Here is a 22,395-nt window from a genome sequence, read left to right as displayed (position 1 = left end):
CCAATTTATCTGCTGCAGTAAATTTTAAAAAATGCACATTCAAGTCTGCAATTCTAAATTAGCTGATGTAGCAACTTAATTTCACTGCTTTTGTGAACAAAATGTAGCAGAAATACAAACATACATAATAAACACACATCCTGCATAAAGCTGCAATAAATCAAACAGATACAGTTGAAGAATTTAGTCTTCATTTAATCAACATTTTCAATAGGCACAAAAATATGTTGCAATTTACTTTCACTGTTAAACACTTTAATGCTTTGGTTCCTCTTGTAGTTTTGTGTTTTCGAGGTTTTTCTCGAGCTCGTTTCTTTCTTTTCCAGCTGGTTATTTCAGAGTCTCCTCTTAACTTTGCTCTGCCTTATAAAGCCGGCACCTCAGGGTCTCAATGTCCTCCATTAAGGCTCCTCTCCTCACAGGATGTGTGACTGCCTGAGGAGCAGCTGATATTTGAGGTCTGTGGAGGTGCTCGTATAAGCCTGCTCACCCACGGAAGGATTATCTTGTGGGCTAGCAATTTGACTATTCATATGACTGGATTACAGACACGATGGCTGATTGACAGACTCGGAGACTGGCTGCAGGGCCGGGTTGCTGGCGGTTGGTTGGGTGAAGGTCTTTAGAGCATGATGACTGGTCTCTCAATCCCCTTACCGCACCAAAGTCGATACCTTTAACCGCAGGTGATATCTCTCCGATCATACTCAGGACCAGTGATGAATACGGGCCCAGCTCTAGTTTGGGACCACCTTTAGTTGTAAAGTGTTTTGATGTGGGGAAGTCATTCGTGGCCTGGCTTTTGGGCTCACTCCTTTTCTTCTCACCACTCGCACTTCCCTTACTTGAATCCTTTGATATTAATGGCTGCAGTTATCATTTGCCATTTCTCAGGCTTGCTTCTGCTGGCGAGTCTGTTATTGAACTTGGACCTGGAGTCGAGTAGATATATATTTTTCCTTCACAATACTTAATAATATCATGACTTCCAACGTGTGTTAATTTTTTTTCCTCTGATGCTTGCAGTTTTTCACCCTTAAATATCAGGGGCCGCCAGCCTTAATGTCACATTAGAGATCACAGCCACAGCATAGCTGCTGAAACCTATACCTCCAACAGTTAACATAACGGATGTGATTTATGCTTCTGTAAGTAACATGATTCTTTCAGTACAATTTTCAAATAAAAAATGTATCCAAATCAGTTAGGGCATTAACATTTTTTTCCCAAGAGGTGTCTATTATGTGGCAGTTTGCTACTTAAGTTGTAGTGGTCTCACTTCCAAAAACCACTTTCAACTATCTTTGAAAGCCAATTGCCAGGTTATACTTGTAAATGTTTGTCAGTTGAAAATGTTATTTGACATTATGATGGATATTTGCTCCAACATGATGATGCAATTGACAACCTTGTTAAGGTTATCAAATATTTTCTGATTGGACAACCCAATGGCAAGAAAATATTTTGGCATTGTATGTCTCTGCAAACCACAGATGCGTTATATTTTTATGTTATTAAGTTGTGGCTACATTGAAAATTTACATTTCAATGCTGTGGTTAACATGTTGATAGGGTTAGGCACCAAAATCACTTGGTTATATTTAGGAGAAGAGCACATTTGGGCTAAAATTTATGGCTTTGGTGGCACAATGCCATCCAAAAGTGTACTGATTTCCTTGTAAAAAACAACCGCTTTTTGTGGCGCTGTCCCCGCAGAATACATAGCCATGTCCTGGGCGAAAATGCTGGCGTGGTATGTTTCGTCTGGGGGTGACTGGGCTGAATTGGATGCTGCCATTTACGTAATTTAGCAGATGATTTAGAAATTAAGAAAACCTTTACAAGCAAAGACGTCACGTTTAACTTGTGCAACCTTATTAAAGACCTTGTTAGTTTGAAACTAGCTCATAGTTACAATGAACTTTGTGCAGAAACGTAGGAAGGATTGATAATCAGCTGGTGCAACCCATTTTAGATTTTCAAATTAAACTGAATAGTTGAAAGATTCAACACAAACACGTATTAGAAATGAACTATTTTTTTTCCAAATTTGACAGTTCAGTCAAAACTAGTCATGCTGTTGTTCCTAAAGAAAATTCACAAGTTAATTGTAGTAAAATCTTGAGTTTTTTAGGATCAGTAGCACTGAAGAGCAGCTGAATTTTTCTTCTGCTACTTTGTTTCTCAGAAACATTTCGCAGTGCGAAAAGATCTGTTTACAGACTTGCATAACATTAGAAACTGCATCCAAGAGCTCCTGCTGGGTTCGGCTTACCGTTCTCAGAATCCACAGAGAAGTACGGTTGTCCCTGTAGAATGCTATATACAAGCTTGGCACTGTTCCCGTATGTTTGATCGTCAGCATCGTTGGCAGTTACGGTGACAACAGATGTACCTGTGAAAAGAACATGCAAAGTCATTTTGAATGCCAAAGCGGTGATACTGCACGGTGTGATCAAGCAACTGTTTCAACATATGTTTTTTATGTTTTCTTTTAATTTTCATTTTAATTTTCATTTTCTTTCTATTTTTCTGGAGAGAATATGCTTCAATGACTACTTTTCAGCTAAGTTTTACTGACTAATCTCTAATTTCCTGTCAAATAACACTTTGGGGACTAAAAGGCGTTGATGTCTGAGTAAAATCAATCATGAACAGTGGTAGTAATTTCTTCCCTTCTTTAAGGGAAAAACAAGGTAGTTGCTCCAGCTGGCAAAAGTGTGGAACAAAAGTGATAGGCTTGCAGACTCTCGCTGGCTCTCTTCTGGCACCACAGTTAAAATTACTGCTCTGATTAAACCCTGATGTCCCAGTAGATGGGTTTCTTAAATGTCAGTGAGACTGAAAGGTTCTACGTCATCAAGACTTGGAAGTAAAGATGTCTCTCTCCTTAGTTGATATATATCACAGAGTCCGATAAATCAAACTTTTAGCTCAGCCTTCGGACAAATAATTACATGTTTCTTGCACCGTCTCCGGGCTAAAGATCTCTAGATGTGTCATTAATTAATGTAATGAAACACTTAGCTTTGCAAGGCCATATTACTGATGCATTTGTGTCTGACCTCGGTTGTCAGTGCCAAAGGTGTGGCGCCATGAGATAAATACTGACAAGCTTCTACTGAGGAGCTGGAATATATTTACTGTGCTCGGGGACACTATTTCTTATTTCCAGCTGGCATTACATCCAGCAACTGGTGTTGAAAGTGTTATTTGGCAATAAAACTGTATCACCTGCAGTATCATATCACTAAAATTCAACCACAGGGACCCTATACACACTTGAGCCTCCGCAACAAGTGATAGGCGCCAGAATATGAGTAAATTATGTGTTAAATAAGTAAACCTGATAGAATTAATACATATTTATGCTTAGAAAGAGCTCAGTTCCTCTCAGATATCTTGTCATTGAGTCACTTCCATATTAAGTCTGGCGTAATCCACCCAAGCGTTTCAATAACGCCACATTGCAAATACTGTCCTTGGCATTCAGGAGACCTCTGCCGTGTCCTCTCTGGGTCTGACTGTCTCCGTGCATACTAATGAACCCTTGAACATCTGTCCCACTTAGTCCCAGCACTGATAGCATAAAAGGGAGCTGCTGATTTTTCATGGCTGGCTGGCTTGATTAACCAGTGTGTTCGGTCTGAACATATAAGGCAGTTTATCAGTCCGCAGACGAGCGGTGGTGACCCTGACCCACCTTTTGTCGCTATCCATGCAGCCGAGAAATCTAAGAACGGTGCATGATGAATTCCAAACAGGGCATTGTTGTTTGTCATATTGGCAATTGGGTTTTGATTTGCCCTTGATTGCTCCTGTGTATTAATTTGTGGTCGCATAATTGAAGATTGATTTCAAGTTGCATGCATTATTTTCATAAGCTTTGTTTATATTCATGCCAATCGGTTTATTTATACGACTTGAATGGAATGAAGTGGAGCGCAATGGAGCAAATCCTTAATTTGAAAGACTGTGACAATCTAAACTTTCAATATTTCCATTGCCTATTAAAAATGGCAAATGGCATTACTTGTTATGAATGCCCAATGAGCCTGACCAAACAAATAAACACAAAACAAGTAAATAACTTTGAAGAACTGAGTACAGCGGCACAATAGGCCAGCCGAGCTGACTGATGAACAACACTGTTAGTGTTCTTTTTTGTGTGTTTGTTTGTTTTTTTCCATTGCCTGAAAACACAACATTCAATTCATTATATGGTTCCGCACATTTAAGTAAACTAATGAAGTACGGCTGCAACCAATGATTATTTAACCTGAAGGTTTATCTGCTGGTTATTTTCTTGATTAATTACTTCATCCATTGAAATAACAAGAAAAAGACACAAAAAAAAAATGAATCTCCGATATGATATTTTTAGAGCCAAAGGTGACTTCTTCAAATTGCATATTACTAACATCGTGTACTCACTCTCAACTCAAACACAGCAGCTCGGTCTGTGGCCCTGCGCTTTAATGTATGATGCTCTAAACACCCCTCTGGTGTCAGTTTGGGACTCTCAAGGACAGTGTGTCAGTTTCCGCTCATTACATGCTACATTGTCTTTTCGAAATGAACATATGTGTTCATGGGAAAGGTTCATAGGTATTGTCACCGAAATTACTGTAGGTTTAGGCAACAAGAAAACTACTTGATAAGACATTAAACAGAAAGGCAATGAATCCTAACATTGAAGAAGCTATGGTCAGAAAATGATAGACATATCCATCCATCTCTAAAAGAAAAAAAAAACATAACTTACCCACTTCAGACATCTCAGGGACACTGGCGAAGTAGATTTCCTTTGCAAACTTTGGCTCGTTGTCGTTGATGTCGTGGATTTTTATATTGAACTCAGTGTCAGGCTCCAGCTCTGCGTTGGTGTTCCTGTCCAGGACCTTTGCGTTGAGTGTGTACATAGCTTTCTCTTCCCTGTCCAGCCTCTTGGTGGCATGAATATCCCCAGATTTCTCATCGATCAGGAACAGGGTGCCTGCCCCGTCTCCAGTCAGGATGTACTTCACGTTGCCGTCCCCTTTGTCCATGTTGGAGTGCAGCTGTAAATTAAAAAAACACATTTTATACATAAACAGCCAAATTTGTATAAGTATAGTAATGTTGAATTGGTTGCTTCTACAAATGAATGACAAAAAAATACACCATCAACATTTTGTGTAAACATTGGCAACAGCTCATAGCTGTTAAAAGTCAAATTCCACTGAGAAAAGAGAGTTTTTCAGGATATTCACAAGTCCTAATCAATGCCATTGAACACCTCTGCACATCATACCAAAAGAATTGTCCCCATTGTTGTTAACATCTTACAAGTCTTTTTGTGAAATAAGGTGACAGTTTATTTTATGTTTGCATGGTGACACATTCAGCCAGATAAAATAAAATAAATTTAAATGTGATACAATGGATCTGAACATGTCAGAGTATACCCATGGATCATTGGTCTTTAGGGGTTACTGAGAGAAATGTGCTTTCTCTGCATATCTCCAATTTTAGCTTTATGCCCTGCTTGCCAGTTCTCTCTTTCTTTCTTTTCTTTTTTTTAAAATTGAAAACTATGACAGGCACCAGTGAGAGGTAACTTTTGTGAACTTTTAACTTTTACTGTCGTCATTTGCCTCTAGCATTTTTCCACCAAAATTAGCACTGTTCTTTTTAAATGTGGGAAAACCAGCTAAAAATAGGTAAAGTCCTTTTCCATTGTAGTTAGATGAGTATGCCTTTTTTGTTTGTTTTTTTGCTTGATTGTTTGTTTTCTGTTACTGGTGTGTCATGTTCGATGACAATAATGCGCCAGAAAATGGTGAATTATAGTAGATATCAGCATTGAGGTCAGTGAAAATGTTACAGGGGTTACTTTTTCTTCATATCTGTTACTTATTCAGTCTCTCTTTCAAACTTGCTGCTGATTAATTTGGAGCGATGGTGAAAAATACCCATGATAACTGCAAAGTCATTTGTCCTGGCACTGTCTGGTCTATCCTCCAACTTGTTTGATACTGACTTGATCAGTGACCACTCGGTATCAGAGACACACACACACACACACACACACACACACACACACACACAGAGGCATCATTAAGTGGCGGTATGAGACACCCAAGGGGGCAGATTTTGTTGATGGTTCACTCATCTACCGACGTCTATAGAGCAGAAAGTCAACATTGAGTGGGCGGGAGTGGTGGTGGATGGGTCAAACAGACTCTGGATTTTTAACCGGGAACATGCTGTTTGTGTCCTGTGTGAAACCCAAATCGACTGTTATTTGTAGCGTACTGTGACAGGCCACGAACCGATAGGGGAGGGTGAAATCGATACAGCGTAGTATTATGATATTTTTCTGTGGCGATATGATATCGTTACACGGACGCCAAATATAGATTTATTTCCATTGAATAAATTATCAGTATTACAAATACAAGTTAAATTTTTGTCAGCCGACTAGAATAATAAAATCATCTGCTTTATCAGATCACTGTATACATGTAGCTCAAATAAAAATGACTGAAGTAAGATGAACAAACCAAAAACCTTATCTTATTAAATAAAACAGAAGTTTTCCTTTGAGGACATAATTTTCAGTTTAAAAAAGAAGATAAATCACAATATATTTTATCTTAATATTTATCATATTGCAACACATTTCAAACTGCAATTATGTTATATTGACTTAAGTATTGTAATGATATTTTATGGTGGCGGCTGCGGTGATTTCCACCCCTGGTATTTGACGAGTTAGGAATGAGAATGTGTTGCTCGGAAATGAATGTAGATTATAACCTTTTCCCACTAAAAACAAAAGCAGATGTTTGTGGGTGTTAGTGTTTTTTAAATTTTGTTTTGTTTTGTTTTTCTTGCCTTCTTTGAATTGTGGTTGTATCTTGACACTTAGGTAAGTTTGTATAAGATTGTATTCTGCATCCTTTAGTTAATTTACCAAACAAGCAATGAATAAACAGTACAACATGTCTTCCTTAGGGATGCTGCGCTATTTTTTTTTCCGTCATAAAGTTTCTTCTTCACTGCACGAGTTGTGGCTGTATCTCAACACATAGGTTAGTTTGTATTTCACATCCTTTGGTTCATTTACAGAGCATGCAGTAAATAAACAGCACACCACAGTCTCCTTGGGAATAAATAAATTGAATATACAGTTTACAGCCAAAGGGACCTCGACTACATTTACACCGTCGTCTAGGTGTATGAAAACTTTGACCCTCTTGTGAACAGTGAAATAACAGCACAAACCCGCAGAGGAATGTAACCGTTTCAGTCTCAGAACAGAACATCGCCTTGGCACCCGCAGTGTCAAGTGTGACACACTCCATTAGTTCACATCAAATTAGTCTTAGATTTTTCTTCCAAATTGTGCCTTTGAAAAATGATGAAAACCTAACCTACAGCAACAATTGCTAAAATTAGTCACCTCTGACCTATCCATCACCTTGAAGCTGCTCCAAGTGTCGTGGAGAAGTAATGGCGGCATACTGTGACAGACACTTGGTTCAAGCTCATTACTGTACTGGAATCTGTCAGCAGATATATTTAGAGCTCTATCTCATGGGTTCGCATTTTAAATGACAAGTAGTTAGGGACACAGAGTGTACGTCACCAACTTATTAATATTAATGTCTGCATGCTGTGAGGAAACTTTTTTTTTTTAATTCACCGCAGATGGGAGAGTGATGTCAACAGTACAGCTTTGAATGGAAATCAGAAACGTATTGCTAGCTATTCTAAGGCAGAAATTATGGGGACGCTTGTTAAAAAAGAAAAAACCCAAGATGCTGTCAAATTCAAATAAACAGTATGTGCGGTATTTGGCGTTACGTTTGAAAATATTCCATGCAGATGAACTCCATTATCCAAAGTCTATTAAAGATGAATACATATCAGCTTGTGTTTTCACATATATCTGTGTACTGGGACTCTTTTCATTGTTTATGAATATGAATTCTCGCCTGAGCTGTACACCAGAGAAGCGAGGATCTATGGCATGTTATAGAGGTGAAGGCTGCCACTGCTACTGACTATGAATGACAGGCTAATTTTGGTGAGAAAGGATCTGTGTGAAAGAATTTTTGCATTCAAAAAGGGATTCATATCTGTGGTATGTGCATTTACTCACAGAGAAAAAACCTTGAATAGTGCCACGGACACCTTTTCTCCCCTTTGAAATGCATTATCCTCATAACGGTACTGTGCATTGACTTCATGACACATTAGGACACTAAGCAGTGCTGAATATTAGAGCATATATCATTACTGGTTTTCAGCACTGTTACCATTCAAACACACCTCTATGCTTTCATGGTGATAATTAGGCCAATACAATTCCAGTCAAACCACAGGAAATGCATTTTTCTTAGCACATCTTTTGATTGTATTCTTCAGTAGTTTTCATCTGATTATTACCATATTTTCAGTCTTGGTTGTTAATCCTGAAAAAAAAAAGGAACTTGAGAGGCAAGAACAACAAACAATGAGCCATCAAAGGAGCCTGCACCCTATGCAGCCAAGCTGTCTACAGGATAATAGGAATTTTACAGTGTTTGCAGAACCTCGTGGTATGCATTTTACATATTTCCCCTCGTCTACGCGGGGGTATTCAAGCCCTTACCTCATGCACTTTTGCTAATTATTAGATGTCTGCATGATGTCAGCTTCCTAATCATATGGGTAAACAAATCTTCTCCCTATGGCCATATAGTAAGTTTCTTCCTGAGTGGTGGTAGTGCAAATAAGGATGTTTTTTTTTTGCAGAAGTAAGCGATGCTGTGGCGAGTTATAATGAGGTAGCATTCCACCTAAAAATAATAGTGCTCCTGTAAATCTACATCAGCCAGCATCATGGAGATTTAAGCTTTGATTTGTGCAGGGATGCCCCATAAAAGTGATATAGTTAATGCAAGCACTTGATGTGTGGAAACCAAGTAAAATTGATTTTTATTGACATACCTAGGGGAGTTCTTCCAGTCAAAGTGCGCTCAACTCTGCATCCACCACGTGTTATAAATCTATTATGTCTTTTACAGCTAAGAAAAAAATGGCATTGATACTGTTGACAAAGTGTGACACAAAGTGTTTTTTTTCCACACAACCTTAACAAAATCAAATGTTAGCACTTCCGCACTATATTTGCAGAGATTTAGTGGCTCTCCTTTCAAGGCCTTGTAGCACAAACACGGCGTTTTCAAGGCCTTACAACAGAAGCACAGAAGAGAGCCTTGATGAGTTAAATCGCCTTGCACAAACACTGAGGAATTGTCAGTAAAGCGGCAAAATCATTGGCAATTCTTGTCAGGTCTCTGGTAAGCATGGCTCGTTGCTGCAAAGAGGAGATAGCAAAATAGAGTGCAGGATGGATACAGAATAATTACTCTTCCTCCCTTTTTCCCTCTGTCTCTTAAGACATAGGCGGAAATGATTTACCATTGAAACACTGTACTATAATGTATATTGTGCAGGTTAAAGTTACAGCTTTCAGTATCTCTTGTGTGCCTTGTAGTTTCCAAAGTTCTGCAAAATTCATGCAGAAATGTATTGAACAAGGCCTTGTAAAATCTCAAGGATACTTATTGGTATAATATTACCACAACAAAGTGAGCTACCTTGAATATTTTAATTTAGAGCAGCATTTTTTTTTTCCAAGACAATGCGAGTGTACCAGGAGTTTAATAGGATTTAGTTCACTTCAAACACGCCACTCAAATGCTCCAGAATCCAAAGTTTGTGGTCTTATTGCTCAGCATTGCAAGTGTTCACACTCCACAGCCCTGCTTAAGAAGTAGGGCACCACAGCTGCACACAGTGAGTGCTCACACTCATTAATGGCCCCGTGAAAGTCAGTTAAAATGAGATTTGAGGGTTTTACGCTTGATACGCACGCAGCCACTGCATAGTATTTTTGCAATCATAAAACACACTCCTCTTTTTCAGTGTTGACAATTACCACTGAGTAAGTGTACCAAACCTTACATTAACTAATGCAGTTATTTTCCTTATCATTCTGTGAGGCATCCGTCAGCACCACTCAGTGTGTGAGCTTCAAAGCAGCGTGTCTTTTGAACACCTTGATAAGCCTTATGAGCTGCATTTATTATATGTTGAAGTTGCAGTGTTGCACTGCTTCTTTTTCACTTTAAAAAAAAAAAAAGCCGAGCTATACGAGAGTGTGGCTGTTTCTTTACATCGGATTTGATTGGCGTAATCAAGAAATCAACCTCGAGTGACAGTCACTGAGTGTGTGTGGGTTGATTGGAGAGCTTTGATTGAATGTGAAATAAACAAGGTTTCCCACAGAGCTCTGCAAAGGCCATTAAATGATCTTTATGAGGAGGACCATCGAGGCTCTGATGGCTTTGTGCTGGGCATGAAAGTGATTTTGCATTTGGTCTTGGTTCTTCATCTCTCTCCCTGTTTCATTCTCTCTCTACCTCTGTTATTTGTCTTTCTCTCTGCTATTGCCATTATCCAGCCACTGTTTTGTCCATATTGCTCTGTCTTTTATAGCTGCAACTATCAATTACTTTTCGTTGTGTTCAAGATTTCACAAAAAAGAAAAAAAAAAAGGTCTTTAATCATTTCCCGGAGCATTTTTTTTTCTGACCAGCAGTCCGCGATAGAGGTGAAACTATAAATGATTCCAGCCTCTTAAATATGATTCCTTTTTTCTTCTGGTTTTGTTACTCCTCCATGACAGTAAAGTGAATATCTTTAGGTTATTCACAAACCGAGGCGTTTTTGGAGGTCATCTTGGACTTTAGGAAACGCTGATCCACATTTTTTTTTTTACTATTTTCTAACATTTTATAGATGAAACAAGTAATCGATTAATAGGGCAGAAAAAGAACAGATTAATTAACAATAGAAATTAAGTTGGAGCTCTAGCCCACAACCCAGAGACCCTAAATTTACAATGATATTCACTGACAGCAGTTAGCATATTTTAACACTTTTAAAAACTGGAGCTAGGCTGAGGAGTATTTGTAGTATTTCATACGTTTTATATCTTCCTGAAATTTACTGGAGTTTATAGTATATAACAATATAATTGTGCGCCCCCACCCTTACTCTGATGGCGAGGGCGCTACTTACTTTTAGCCTTTCAGACTAATGAATACACAGTACAAACCCACAAAATGTTAAGAAATGTAATATTCTCATGCCTGTTTTCTTATTAAACAGAGAAACACAAGGCTCAATTGCCTTGTTAACTCCTTATAAAACACACTTACTCTTACTAGTAATCTAGTTAGTATGTCTACTGTTCCAACAATTACCAGCTCTGGTTTGGTTGAATAATTCCCAAGTTAGATGTTAAAAACATGCTATCATACCCCACAGTGTCTCTTTCTGCCTGCTGGCTGTCGGTTGTTTACAGTCCTGTAACTTCTCCCTCCGCCAGTAGGTGTCACAGTTTCTTTCAGCTCAGTTGCCTGTTCCACCAGCAGAGACTGGAGACTGAGCTCTGGTGGTGCATGCTGTGCACTATATACAATTAGTTTAATAGGAAGAGGAGCATTAGTATTCATGATGGTGTTTAAAAACATAGCTTTGGGGTTTCTAAATACCCCGGTATACGGTAATACTGTGATAAAGCCCAAGCCTAAATGACGCCAGGTAAAACTTGACCTATTAGCTTGAAAAATTCACCAAACAATAATTGAATCATCAAAATAGTGGATTAATTTCCTTTGGATTTACTTACTAAATAATTGAATCGTCACTTCAACTTGAATAGCTATCTATCAACGTGTTTTCCAATTTATCCATCCATCTTTGAACTTGTTTTTCAGGACTGCAAATAAAGATTTTCATTATTGATTAATCCACTCACTCTTTTCTCAGTTTACTGAAATGTTGTAATAAATGTCATTTACAATTTCTCAGAGGCCATGGTAATGTCTTAAATCTTATGACAAATATACACAGCAAATGAGAAGCTGGACCTAGAAAACTTGTGGTACTTTTGCTTGATTAACCAACTGGGTGCTGCAGGGATTATAACCCAGAGGTTAATTTTGCCCTGGTTCCCTTATTAAGGGGATTTTGGGGTTTTTACAGAAAACAAGGCTCAGTGGCAAACAGAAATTTAGTTCAGGAAGGTAGTCTTCACAAATGAGCACCATGTAAATTTTAACAGTAGTGACACTCTGTAGTCTCATCAAGCCAGTTAAGGCAAGTAAAATCTTAACATTTTATGAGTGGGATAATTTCTGACGAATTTTATGACAAAGAAAAAAAATATAAAAATCTCTCAAGATTATGTTAACCACAGTCCTTATTTCGGGCAGCTAACCAAAAACTCGTTCAAAAAAGCTAACATAACTCAACTTGAAATGCAGGTCATGTCTGGGTTTTAGGACTCATTACTGCAGCACTCTATTGTCCAAATAGGCACTGAATAATTCATTGTTGATTTAATGTTTTTTGCAGTGCTGCTTATTTTCTATCTACTCCTCCTATAACTTTTTCTCTATCCATGCATCTATCATTTAGCTTGTTCTCTGTATATCTGTCTGTGGCGCCATCACAGTCTGTCTCTCTATCTAAAACTCCAAAGTTAAACTGATTGAATTAGTGATACGGATCGCCGCAGCTCCTTCTGTAAAGCAGAATGGCTGTATGTGTCTGCCCTATTTTTCCCCCTCAGTAATTTATTACAGCCGCGTGTTTTTCTGACAGTTTAATAGTGAATGATATTGGACACAGGCAGAGTGGGGAACTGGTGAATGTGATTTCTGTCATGCCGCAGAAGTTGGGTGCCAGAGAGCATCAAAGAGTCGAGAGCGAACGCCACATCGCACAACTCACTGACATATCAAGGGATGGCCCCATTTATAGTTAGCACTTGCTTTGCTGCTTCATCACATAACACAACAAGGTGAATTTCATTGGCCTTCTTGATTGATATGTTTTCTTCTTCCTCCTCCTTCTCACCATATTCCATTTATTTTTCGCCGATCCTTTCTCTTCACCACATCAGGATGATGGTTTCTGCAAAAGAAGTTGTCATATCTACCCTACTCAACCTTGCACAAGACACTTGTTTACTCCGGAGAATGAGGTGTGTGATGAAAGCCAGCTTCCTCTGAGAAAATTGGCTGTCGACAGTCACCTCATTTCCCTCCCTCGAGTTGATAACTGTAGCGTTCCCCATCACACCTGTCTTTATAGTGCTAGCATGGGTGAGCTGACAAGAACCTCTCTGATCTGGGTGGGTGGAGAGGAGGAGCATTGTCCCGAAACTCTCATTTTTTTGTGATTCATAGGAGAAAAGTGACTTGCAAGAGCTGTAGTTGTTGAATTTGCTCTCAAAGGACTTTTGTGACATCTGAGACTGGTTTTTGTCGCATGCCTATTTTAAGTCTGACTTGACCTGATGCTGATTATTAATTTGTACCTTACTCGTGTTTTTCAGAGGGGACCTCTAATGCTTTGCTTTATTTTCTGCCATATGTATAATATTACAGTACCAGATGTTCTTAAATGTAGCGAAAGTTTTAAATAATCCCTGTCAGTGAATATTTCAGGCTACAGACAGTTCTGAAAGCCGGTTTCATTTTCTTTGTCTACTTTCGAGACAGGTCAGCTGCTCCAGCCAGGATCCTGCCTGTGGTTACATTATGTAGCCTACACTGCTAAATGTAGCTACATGCTAACATCACTGAAACTTAATGTCGGTTGTTGATGTTGTTAATGTCTCACAGATCTTGTTGTTTAGAGTCTGTTATTGGTGATTTTTATCTAAGGAAAGTCCCACTATGTGTGGTTATTTCCCAGCTGCAAGTACATTGCTACATGTAGCCGCATGCAAGGCAAACATGTAGTCCTGGTTGCTGATGTTGTTTACTTTGCCGATTGTATTAAGAAGGCTTTAGTGGTGATTTTTTTCCACACTACAAAGTGTTTCTACTCCGTTATTCTTCAGTTGCAATGATACTGCGGTGCACAGACGCCAAGATACTTGAGACCCAAAAACGACCAATCAGAGCTGAATGGGCTTTTTTGGGAGGGACGCTTAAAGAGGCAGGTGCGAAATGGAAGTGTTTCAGCCAGATGGTGAATACAGGTGTTCTAGCACAGACAGTACGAGGAAAACAAAGTGTTTTTTAAAAATGAATCCTGTAAAAATGTTCTAGTGAAAGCCCCAAATAAAAGTGTGAAGCTAAAAATGAGCACAAAAGGTCCCCTTTAAGTCACCCATACAATTAAAGTCAATATCAAACCTCGTTACATGGTAAGGAGGAGCTCTTGCAAACAGTTTTAAACACATGCTTTGCTCTGACAAAGTAATTAACACATAGTTGTGAGAGTGTATAGACTGTCAAAGTCTGATTTAAATTACTGAGCAGCAGGCATTGTTGTCTACTTATTCTTTTAGTTTGTCATGTGTCACAATAAAGGGGTCATTTAATAAAGAAAAGTCTTTCTTTCAGAGGCCTGGTGCTGAATAGGGCTCGCCAACAGCAAGCCTCAGCTGGATCGGCTCATGACTCACACACCCTTGGCATTATTGACGAATGTGAGCAGTGATTGTGATGCTTGTCTGAATAAAATGACTTCATATTTAATGTTAAAAAAACAAGTCATTGTTTTGGGGGATCTGAGATATTCTTTTAACACTGATGACATCTGCTCAGCAAGGAATCAATCTCGTTTTTACTTTAGAGATAAAAATATGCTTTTTACTCAGCAAAAAAAAACTGTGATGAAAAGCAGAACTGTGGAGGAAAAGAGAGGCGTTTATGTGAGCTCTCTGTGTATCTGATAGCTCCAGTTAACTGCGCTTGTAACAGCCAGATTCCTGGCAGCCCATTCGTCTTCAGCCAATTACATCAAACACCACTTCAACAAGCTAAACCTTCTATAATTAGTCTGCCGACATTGTGTTTGGACACGTTACCTTGCCGACATATTGATGGTCATTTCCTGCGTATTCCTCGAGCAGAAAGAATTGATTCCACATCCATCCACGTTTGGACCGCTGGAGGATCCTCCCATCACTCTCTGGCATCCCAAACAGATTCCCAATATTCCCAGGTGTGAAAGGCAGGGCGGCACTGGGCCACAGGACAGAGAGCATCAGGAGGAGCAGAACCTGATTGGTTTTCATGGTATCCAATCAGCTGTGTAATGTCCTGGATGACTTCTGAATTATGGTAATAGACTTCTGATAGGATGAACACTGGAAGGCAGTGTCAACAGAACAGACATTGTATTCCTCTCTTTGATGTCCTTTAGATCCCTGTGAAAAGAGGAAACTTTAGTTTAAGAAGTACTCTCATGACACTTACGTATCTCCTTTACAATAGTCTCTAAATCCGAGTGGGGTCAAAGAGCCACTGAGTCAGCTCGCGAACTACAATAGGGCACACTTATGTATACAAAAACTCTTTTCTGTATGCCGTGTCTCACTTTCAATTCGTGCTTCACCGGGGCAGCAGCTAATTATACAATCAGTACATGTGCATTGTGCGAGTGTAGGAGACCTTAAAAGTCCTAATTCGGTTATTGGATTCATCTAAGATCAGTAAACTCAAAAAAATACATTTACATTTAGTAGCTGTAGAATGAAAGAGACAAATTAATGAACAGCGTTCTGAAGCGATTCAACCCAAACGTATCTGAGCATATTTTTTTATTCATAAAATTTAAATAGTCTAATAATAAGAAAGTATGCAATGCGGCAGGAGTTGTTAGACAAACTTCTTAGGTAGTGATTCATGACTGAAAGAAATAATAAAAAGCCACTGAGATGTAAATGTATCAACAAAAGACTGCAGTCATCTTAGTGCATTTGTCAAATCCAAATGAAGTTTAATCACTGCAGCTACGACTCCCTGGCATGCCTCCTTGTTTCCTTGTGTTTGAGTAGTAAAAGAGTGAGCAGCACTTCACTAATTATAAGTTGCATTACTGATGATACGTAAACAGTGCTTCACAGCCGGTGAGTATATTTGAATAGCGGAGAAGAGGCATCTCCAGAAGCAGAATGCCCCTGACATGAATAAAAGAGGCACCACAGTAAAAATACTCCACTGAAACTCAGTTTGTATTCTTATGTTCTGCTTAGGGCTGTGATGACAATACACAATAATATTGAATATTGCGATCACTATATCATTGCGATAAATGAATAGTTGAACATTGTGATAACTATATTATTGTGATAAACTGACATTATTCAAGTTGACTCAGTTCTCTCATTCTGCTTCTTTCAATGCACTTCTAAAATGCAACAAATGGCTGTTGAATTGAAAGAAAATGAAAGGAAATTGTTTTCAACATTCTTTGAATGAACAAATTGAACATTAAATTGGAACAAAAAGGGCCAGAGTAAAAGAAAAGAAATGATAGTTCCAGTTAAAGTGCAGTTTTCTCCTGATGCTCTCTTACAACTTAATCAACAAATCCCTGAGTGAAATATTGCAGCCTCTCATGATGTGTTTAGTTATTAAATTGCAACTAGAGCTGCAATGATTAGATGATTAATCGATGAGTCAATTCTAAGGAAATTAATCGCCAGCTATTTTGATAATCGACCAATCGTTTCAGTCGTTTTTTAAGCAAAACTTCAAACATTTGCTGGCCCCAGCTTCTTAATCTGACCGTTTGCTGCCTTCCTCTGTCATTTATTATTGCAGATGAAAGGCATTTGGGGTTTGACTCTTGGTTGGACAAACAGAGCAAGTTCAAGACATCAGTTTTGTCTTTGGGAAATTGTGATGAGCATTCTTTATGTTTTTGGTGACTGACTATAATTAAGTAAATACATAAATATCCCCACAGTGAAGTATCACTAGTATTGTTTTTGCTCAATTAAATCACAACTAGAGCTGTGATGATTACTTGATTAATCGATTAGTCAGTTGAAAGAACATTTTATCAGCAAGTATTTTGACAAACTACAAATTGTCTTTTTCTTTTCAAGCAAAAATATTGACCATTTGCTCGATCCACCTCTCTATATATTATAGTTTGCTGCCTTTCTTTGTCATTTTTTGATAGTTAATGAAGAGTATTTGTGTTGACTGGACAAAATAAATCAAATCGAAGCCGTCACTTTGGGCTCTGTCAAATTGTAATGAGCATTTTTGAAAATTTTTGGCATTTTGGAGACTAAATTGATGAATCCTGAAAGTAATCGACAGATTAATCAAGTATGAACATAATTGTTGGTTGTGGCCCTTATTTCAACACTAAAGAGTGACCTTCATTCCTTCATTACCGTATGTATTGTATGCTAAAAATCTTCTTCATCCCCCTGACCCAATTTCTCCATGATTTTAACTGATTTATTTAACTCTAATTTATCTGTGCATACATTTCTGATGGCTAGCTCCATAGATCTATGTTTCTTAATTTTTTTATGACATTCACTAAAGGATAAAATCTAAACAGATGTGAGGAAATGCCAAAAACACCAAAATATCCCCATGTATGCGAGGGTTTGTGCGTGTGATACGGTATTTTGTGTTATTGGTAGTCCTCCTCTAAAAGTCCCCACCAGGACTCATCCTGATAGGTAATTTGGGTGTGCATGCATAATTTATGCTCTTTTGGAAGTTAATCCTAATAAATCTTGCCTCTCTTTCTAAATGAGCCCATTTAGCAGGGTTCCCGTACGAGGGCGAGAGTGCCAGACTTATCCTGACAAGCGCTGCCTGTGTACCTCGGGGGAAGGCTGCGTAACATGTACATGCTATTTTAGCAATTCCTCTGCTTTTGTCCTGAGCACTTAAATAAGGACTGCACTGTCAGTGGAAGCATTCACACGAACAAAGGGGCCCATTACTGTCTATGAGCGAATTAGCATTATGGTTCCATTGATGAAAGTGAATGTAAATGAATGCAGTCCTTTGAATAGGAAATCAAATGAGTGAGCTAATGAGATCTCAACCTAAACATCGCTCATTCGGCTCTTTCCGAGTCAGACAGTTTTACTCAACGGAATCTGTTTCATCAGCAATAATTTTCAAGTATCCAGAAAAGTTTTTGACGGAGTTCATCAAAGTTTGTTATGGACGAACACTGACATTGGGACTTTAAAAGAGGAAAAACTCAAAAACTGTGAAACCAGCAGTAACCAAATGCAGAGTTGAACAAATGGAATGTAACTAAGTACATTTACTTAAGTCCTGTAATAATGCACAAATATGGGGTACTTGTACTTAGCTCATTCCTTTACATGCCATTTTGTACATTTACTCCACTACACTTCAGAGGGAAATAATGTGTTTTTTTCTTTTTTTAGATTCATTACTTTTATCTGAAACTTTTAGTTAGTACTTTCACTTGTAATGCTTATATATATATATATATACTTACTTACTTACTTACTTACTTTTCAGTGCAGGACTTTTGCTTGTTAGAAGAGTATTACGATGTGGTATAAGTACTTTTACTAAACAGTCTCTTTCTCTGATGCCAGAGCACAAAGTACTTAGATTTTAATTTTGTCAAAGTACTGCCTCAGTAGGAGCAGAGATAAAATATAGATAATGTTGTAAATTGCTGATCAGTGCTACATATTTTATGTTATTTTCTTGTACGTGTCTATAATGTGGCGTGGTTGCGACACGTGCGTTCCCGAAAATCAGGAAACGCCGCCTTGCAATTAATCTAGTCTGATGCTTGTGATTGCATTTTCTAATTATCATTCCAGCCTGTCCTTGGGTTTTAATAGCATTCTGGATATTAATCTTTGATGTGGTGTGCCTATTAAGCATTAGGGCCAGTGTGTCTTTTTAGAATTCTTCCAAACACTCCATTAATGGATGAGTGAGCATGCTGAATCAGTGCCAGATCCTATAGACTCAAGCTGAATTATCTCAACTCATTCAGCCTATTAAATAGTGGGGTTTATTAGGAAAAAAGTTGTTTATGATTAGATTAAGTTGTAGACAGCTTATATGGCTTGGCATTAAAAACAGAGATGTGAAGGGACCAAATTGTTAAATATGCTTTTAAAGTGCTGTCTAGGGTTGTTATTCTTAATCTTGGCTAAGGCTGGTTCTGGCAAAGAGCTCCGCTGTGCTCCATTTCTGTAATCTGCAAAATTATACATTCTTGTTTTGCTGAATAAGAATATCTTTGATCAGATATAAACTGGCTGTTCATCAGGATATTCTTCCTCGAAAAAGCACAGCCTCGCACATTAGTCTGTATAAATTTGTATGCACATGCATCCCAAAATTGAACGTGCGAGGCTTCCCCACCAAAGAAAAAAAAACATAAAACTGAGCTCTGCAACTAAGCACTTTCATGGCTTCTCTGACTTTAGTAGGACAATAATTATGTGCAGCACAAGTCTGGTTGGCAAGGCTTTTCGGGAGGTCTTGCATGCATAATAAATCGATAATCCTCTATACATGGGAGAATATAAACACCTAAACTGACCATCTGGTCTCCATGTTTCGTCAACCTTTGGCTCTGAGATTGTTGAAAGCGTACCACCCTGTTCGTGTGGTTTAAACGTAACATTGCACTTTCACCTAAAGGCTCCTAAATATTAAGGTTTGCCATTTAAGTCAAAGTTAATATGTCTTTTTCTGCAGTAGCCAGTGGAGTTAAGTCATTAACTCTTGTGGTTAACTGCACATCCTCATGGAAGGACACACCTCTAAAATCAAACTGCACAAACAAATTGACTTTCATTTCTAAAAACACATGGTGAGAAGGCAATGAGCAACTCAACAGCACAAGGCCCAAAAAATACGAAATGAATAAAAAGTTACAAGAAAATGTACCTTTTTTTGTCACATTTTACTTATTTCTTGCAATTTGTGGGACATTTCTCGCCAAGTCGCTCATTGACTTTGTCCCAATCTTTTTGAAAGAAATCAGCTTGCTCAGGTTTCAAAATGCTAAAAAGCTTGTGAGAGGTGTCTAAAGTACCAAAAGAAAATTGATGTCGAACCAGGTTTTATTAAACATCTACCGCACAAAACCTCTAATCCACTGCACAAATATCTATCACATTTGAAACTGCTGGCATTTCAATAATAGATTTGCTGTTGAGGAGTTCAACAAGTGCATATGTATCGTATGAAGACCATAAATAAGCACATACAGATTAATTGGGAGAGGAAAAGACAAAGATGGAGAGAGGGTGAAGGAGGGTTACAAGGTCACAAAACTGCTGCCATGATTAGTCTCCATCATCTGCTCCCACACCGTTCATCCAATGACATGATTCATGAATGAATGCAGCCTCCCTGCAGTGACAACCACGAACCGTACATGTGAGCTGGGTGCAATAAAGCCGTGTTTTTGGGATTGGCAGTTTGAGGAGCTCCAGTGATTGCTTACCGGTGTTGACAGAGCAGCACAGACAAGAGTGTAAATCTAGCATGAGGGGCGTTGATGTGATGGGACCGGAGGATGCGGCACCTGTGCGAGCCTCCACTTGGTGGAGCCCTAGACCTTCCCAAGTCTGCCGCGGCTGGCTGCAGTCTTTGGCAAACCTCAGCAAGCTTTACTCATGTTTTGAAATCCTCTAAGCAATTTTGTGATACAGTGCACACTTCCTCGTTGAAAAGCTACTTTAAAAAGGGAGGGAGGGCCTTCTTTCTTGAAAAGGGAGTGTTGACAGTGAAAACGTTACATAAAAATCCACTCTTAAATGTGCATCCCTTATAGTGGGATTGCTGTAGAGGAGTGTATGCATTTTAACGAGGTAATGATAATCAATCTGTTTTGCCAGCAACTATGTAAAGACTATTATTCCCAGGCTACCATAGCCACACCATAAGAAAAACACTAATATGTCCGTATTAATTCCATTGTTTTGTCAAGAAAATCCCCCAATGGCCTCCCTTCTGCTCTTTACAGTGTTTTCACAAATAAATATTCATGTTTAGTCCTTTAAAACCAGCTGTGTGAATGCTCATGAGAGCCTCTGTGCCTGTGTGGGAGAATGGATTTCCACCTCTTTTCATTTCAACGCTGAAAGGTCACTCCATATCTGACAATAATTCAGGGAGCGTGTTAGTGGCTAATTTACACTAAACAGTAATGGCGTTACATGGATGACCCGGTGCACGCAGCCATACCCTAATATATCACTTTGCCGATTGTAAAGCTGTCTGTGTGTGAGGCAGTGCACCCGAGGACTGGGCGGTTGGAGAGAAGCAGAAGAGTGAGGGGTGGATTAAGTTTTGTGGAGGATATGCACATGTACATACTCAGCACCACTGTTGGCTGCTCTCGCCGCGCCGCTTCGAAAACACCACGATAAACACCTCCATGCATTTTCAGAGATATGAATGGTACAGTGCCTCTCCATCAAATCTGCCCCGAGCACATCACAAGCATGATTTCGCCCTCGCTGCATCTCAGGAGTCAGACGGGTACACAAAAAGAGCTTAGCATGGCCACTTGAACAGGTGCACACAAAACACAGATGCACACACACACACTTTGGGACATTCTTATCTATCACATATGTGCATCTACACAACAATTATGTGCATCCAGTGGTGCCAAGGATGGTTATTTGAATGTTAGATTGGGTGACAAAGTTAATTCTAATCTTTAGAAAAGCACAGTGTGACCCCCAACATATCATGGCAACCTCAAAGTTACGTATGCACGGTTACTCACTGTGTGACAGGTGTCATCGGCTGAAATCTATTTTAAAGATATTTATGCATTTTTTAAGGTGTTTTTCAGGCATCCTTAATGAGATAAAGTTCCAATTTCTCCAAAAAAAAAACAGACTGTAGAGAATCTACCGTAGCACTACCACGTTCAGTTTCCTTCATTTTCAAGCCCGCCTCGTACATAAATAAATCACAAAGACAAATTCAAGATTAGAGTATTGAACAGCAAATCTAACCATTCCCCCCTGGTTCCCTCAATTTAGCTGTTATCAACCCTCTTTGAAGTTGCAACTCTTCTTCTTTTCCCGAGATATCCACACTGCTGCATTAGTCTGGCTTTGTCACAGTGCAAAAAAAAAAAAAAAGCACATCATCCCCTGGAGTCTGGAGGCACACAAAAATATAAATATATCCTTAAACATTAATCAGAAAAAGCCCTTACCTTTGATTTTCACAGCTTAGCATCCATCTGTGTCACTGAGTGCACGCTACTGTGTTCCTACTCCTTAGCAGTGCTTAGCGGTGGAGAATCTGACTCCTCACGGCAGTGCTTACATTCCAAGACTGACAACAGCTCAGCTGGTGCGAATGTGTATGCGAGTGTGTGTGTTTGTGTGTGTGTATGTGTGTGTGAGAGAAAGAGAGAGAGACTCCAGCCTGCTTCCCTCCCTCGCTCTATGCCTCTCTCTTTCTCTCTGCCCTCCCTCGCTCCATTTCTCCTCCCCGCTCTCTGGCTTCTCTCCCTTTTCCTCCTCTACACTTTCTT

General features: G+C 39.0%; 1 protein-coding gene across 2 annotated transcripts in view; it reads right to left on the bottom strand.

Annotated features, from left to right (window-relative positions):
• Nucleotides 1–22,168, bottom strand: part of cdh10a (cadherin 10, type 2a (T2-cadherin)) — a 34,695-nt gene extending 12,527 nt beyond the window's left edge. Inside the window, exons 1-3 of one of the 2 annotated variants that reach the window (XM_042510197.1) lie at nt 22,072–22,168; nt 4,766–5,060; nt 2,276–2,395 (exon numbers count right to left, since the gene is read on the bottom strand). In XM_042510197.1, coding sequence (XP_042366131.1) covers nt 2,276–2,395; nt 4,766–5,048 — 403 coding nt within the window. In that variant the 5' untranslated portion in view covers nt 5,049–5,060; nt 22,072–22,168. Of the gene's footprint in view, nt 1–2,275; nt 2,396–4,765; nt 5,061–14,929; nt 15,164–22,071 lie in introns of those variants that run through there. The other variant, XM_042510196.1, reaches the window with a different exon arrangement.
• Between the last annotated feature and the right edge of the window lie 227 nt (nt 22,169–22,395).

The sequence above is a fragment of the Plectropomus leopardus genome, chromosome 21 (genome assembly GCF_008729295.1).
Source record: "Plectropomus leopardus isolate mb chromosome 21, YSFRI_Pleo_2.0, whole genome shotgun sequence".
In the NCBI taxonomy this organism is placed as follows: Eukaryota; Metazoa; Chordata; class Actinopteri; order Perciformes; family Serranidae; genus Plectropomus; species Plectropomus leopardus.
This window is presented reverse-complemented; position numbering and strand designations above follow the sequence as displayed.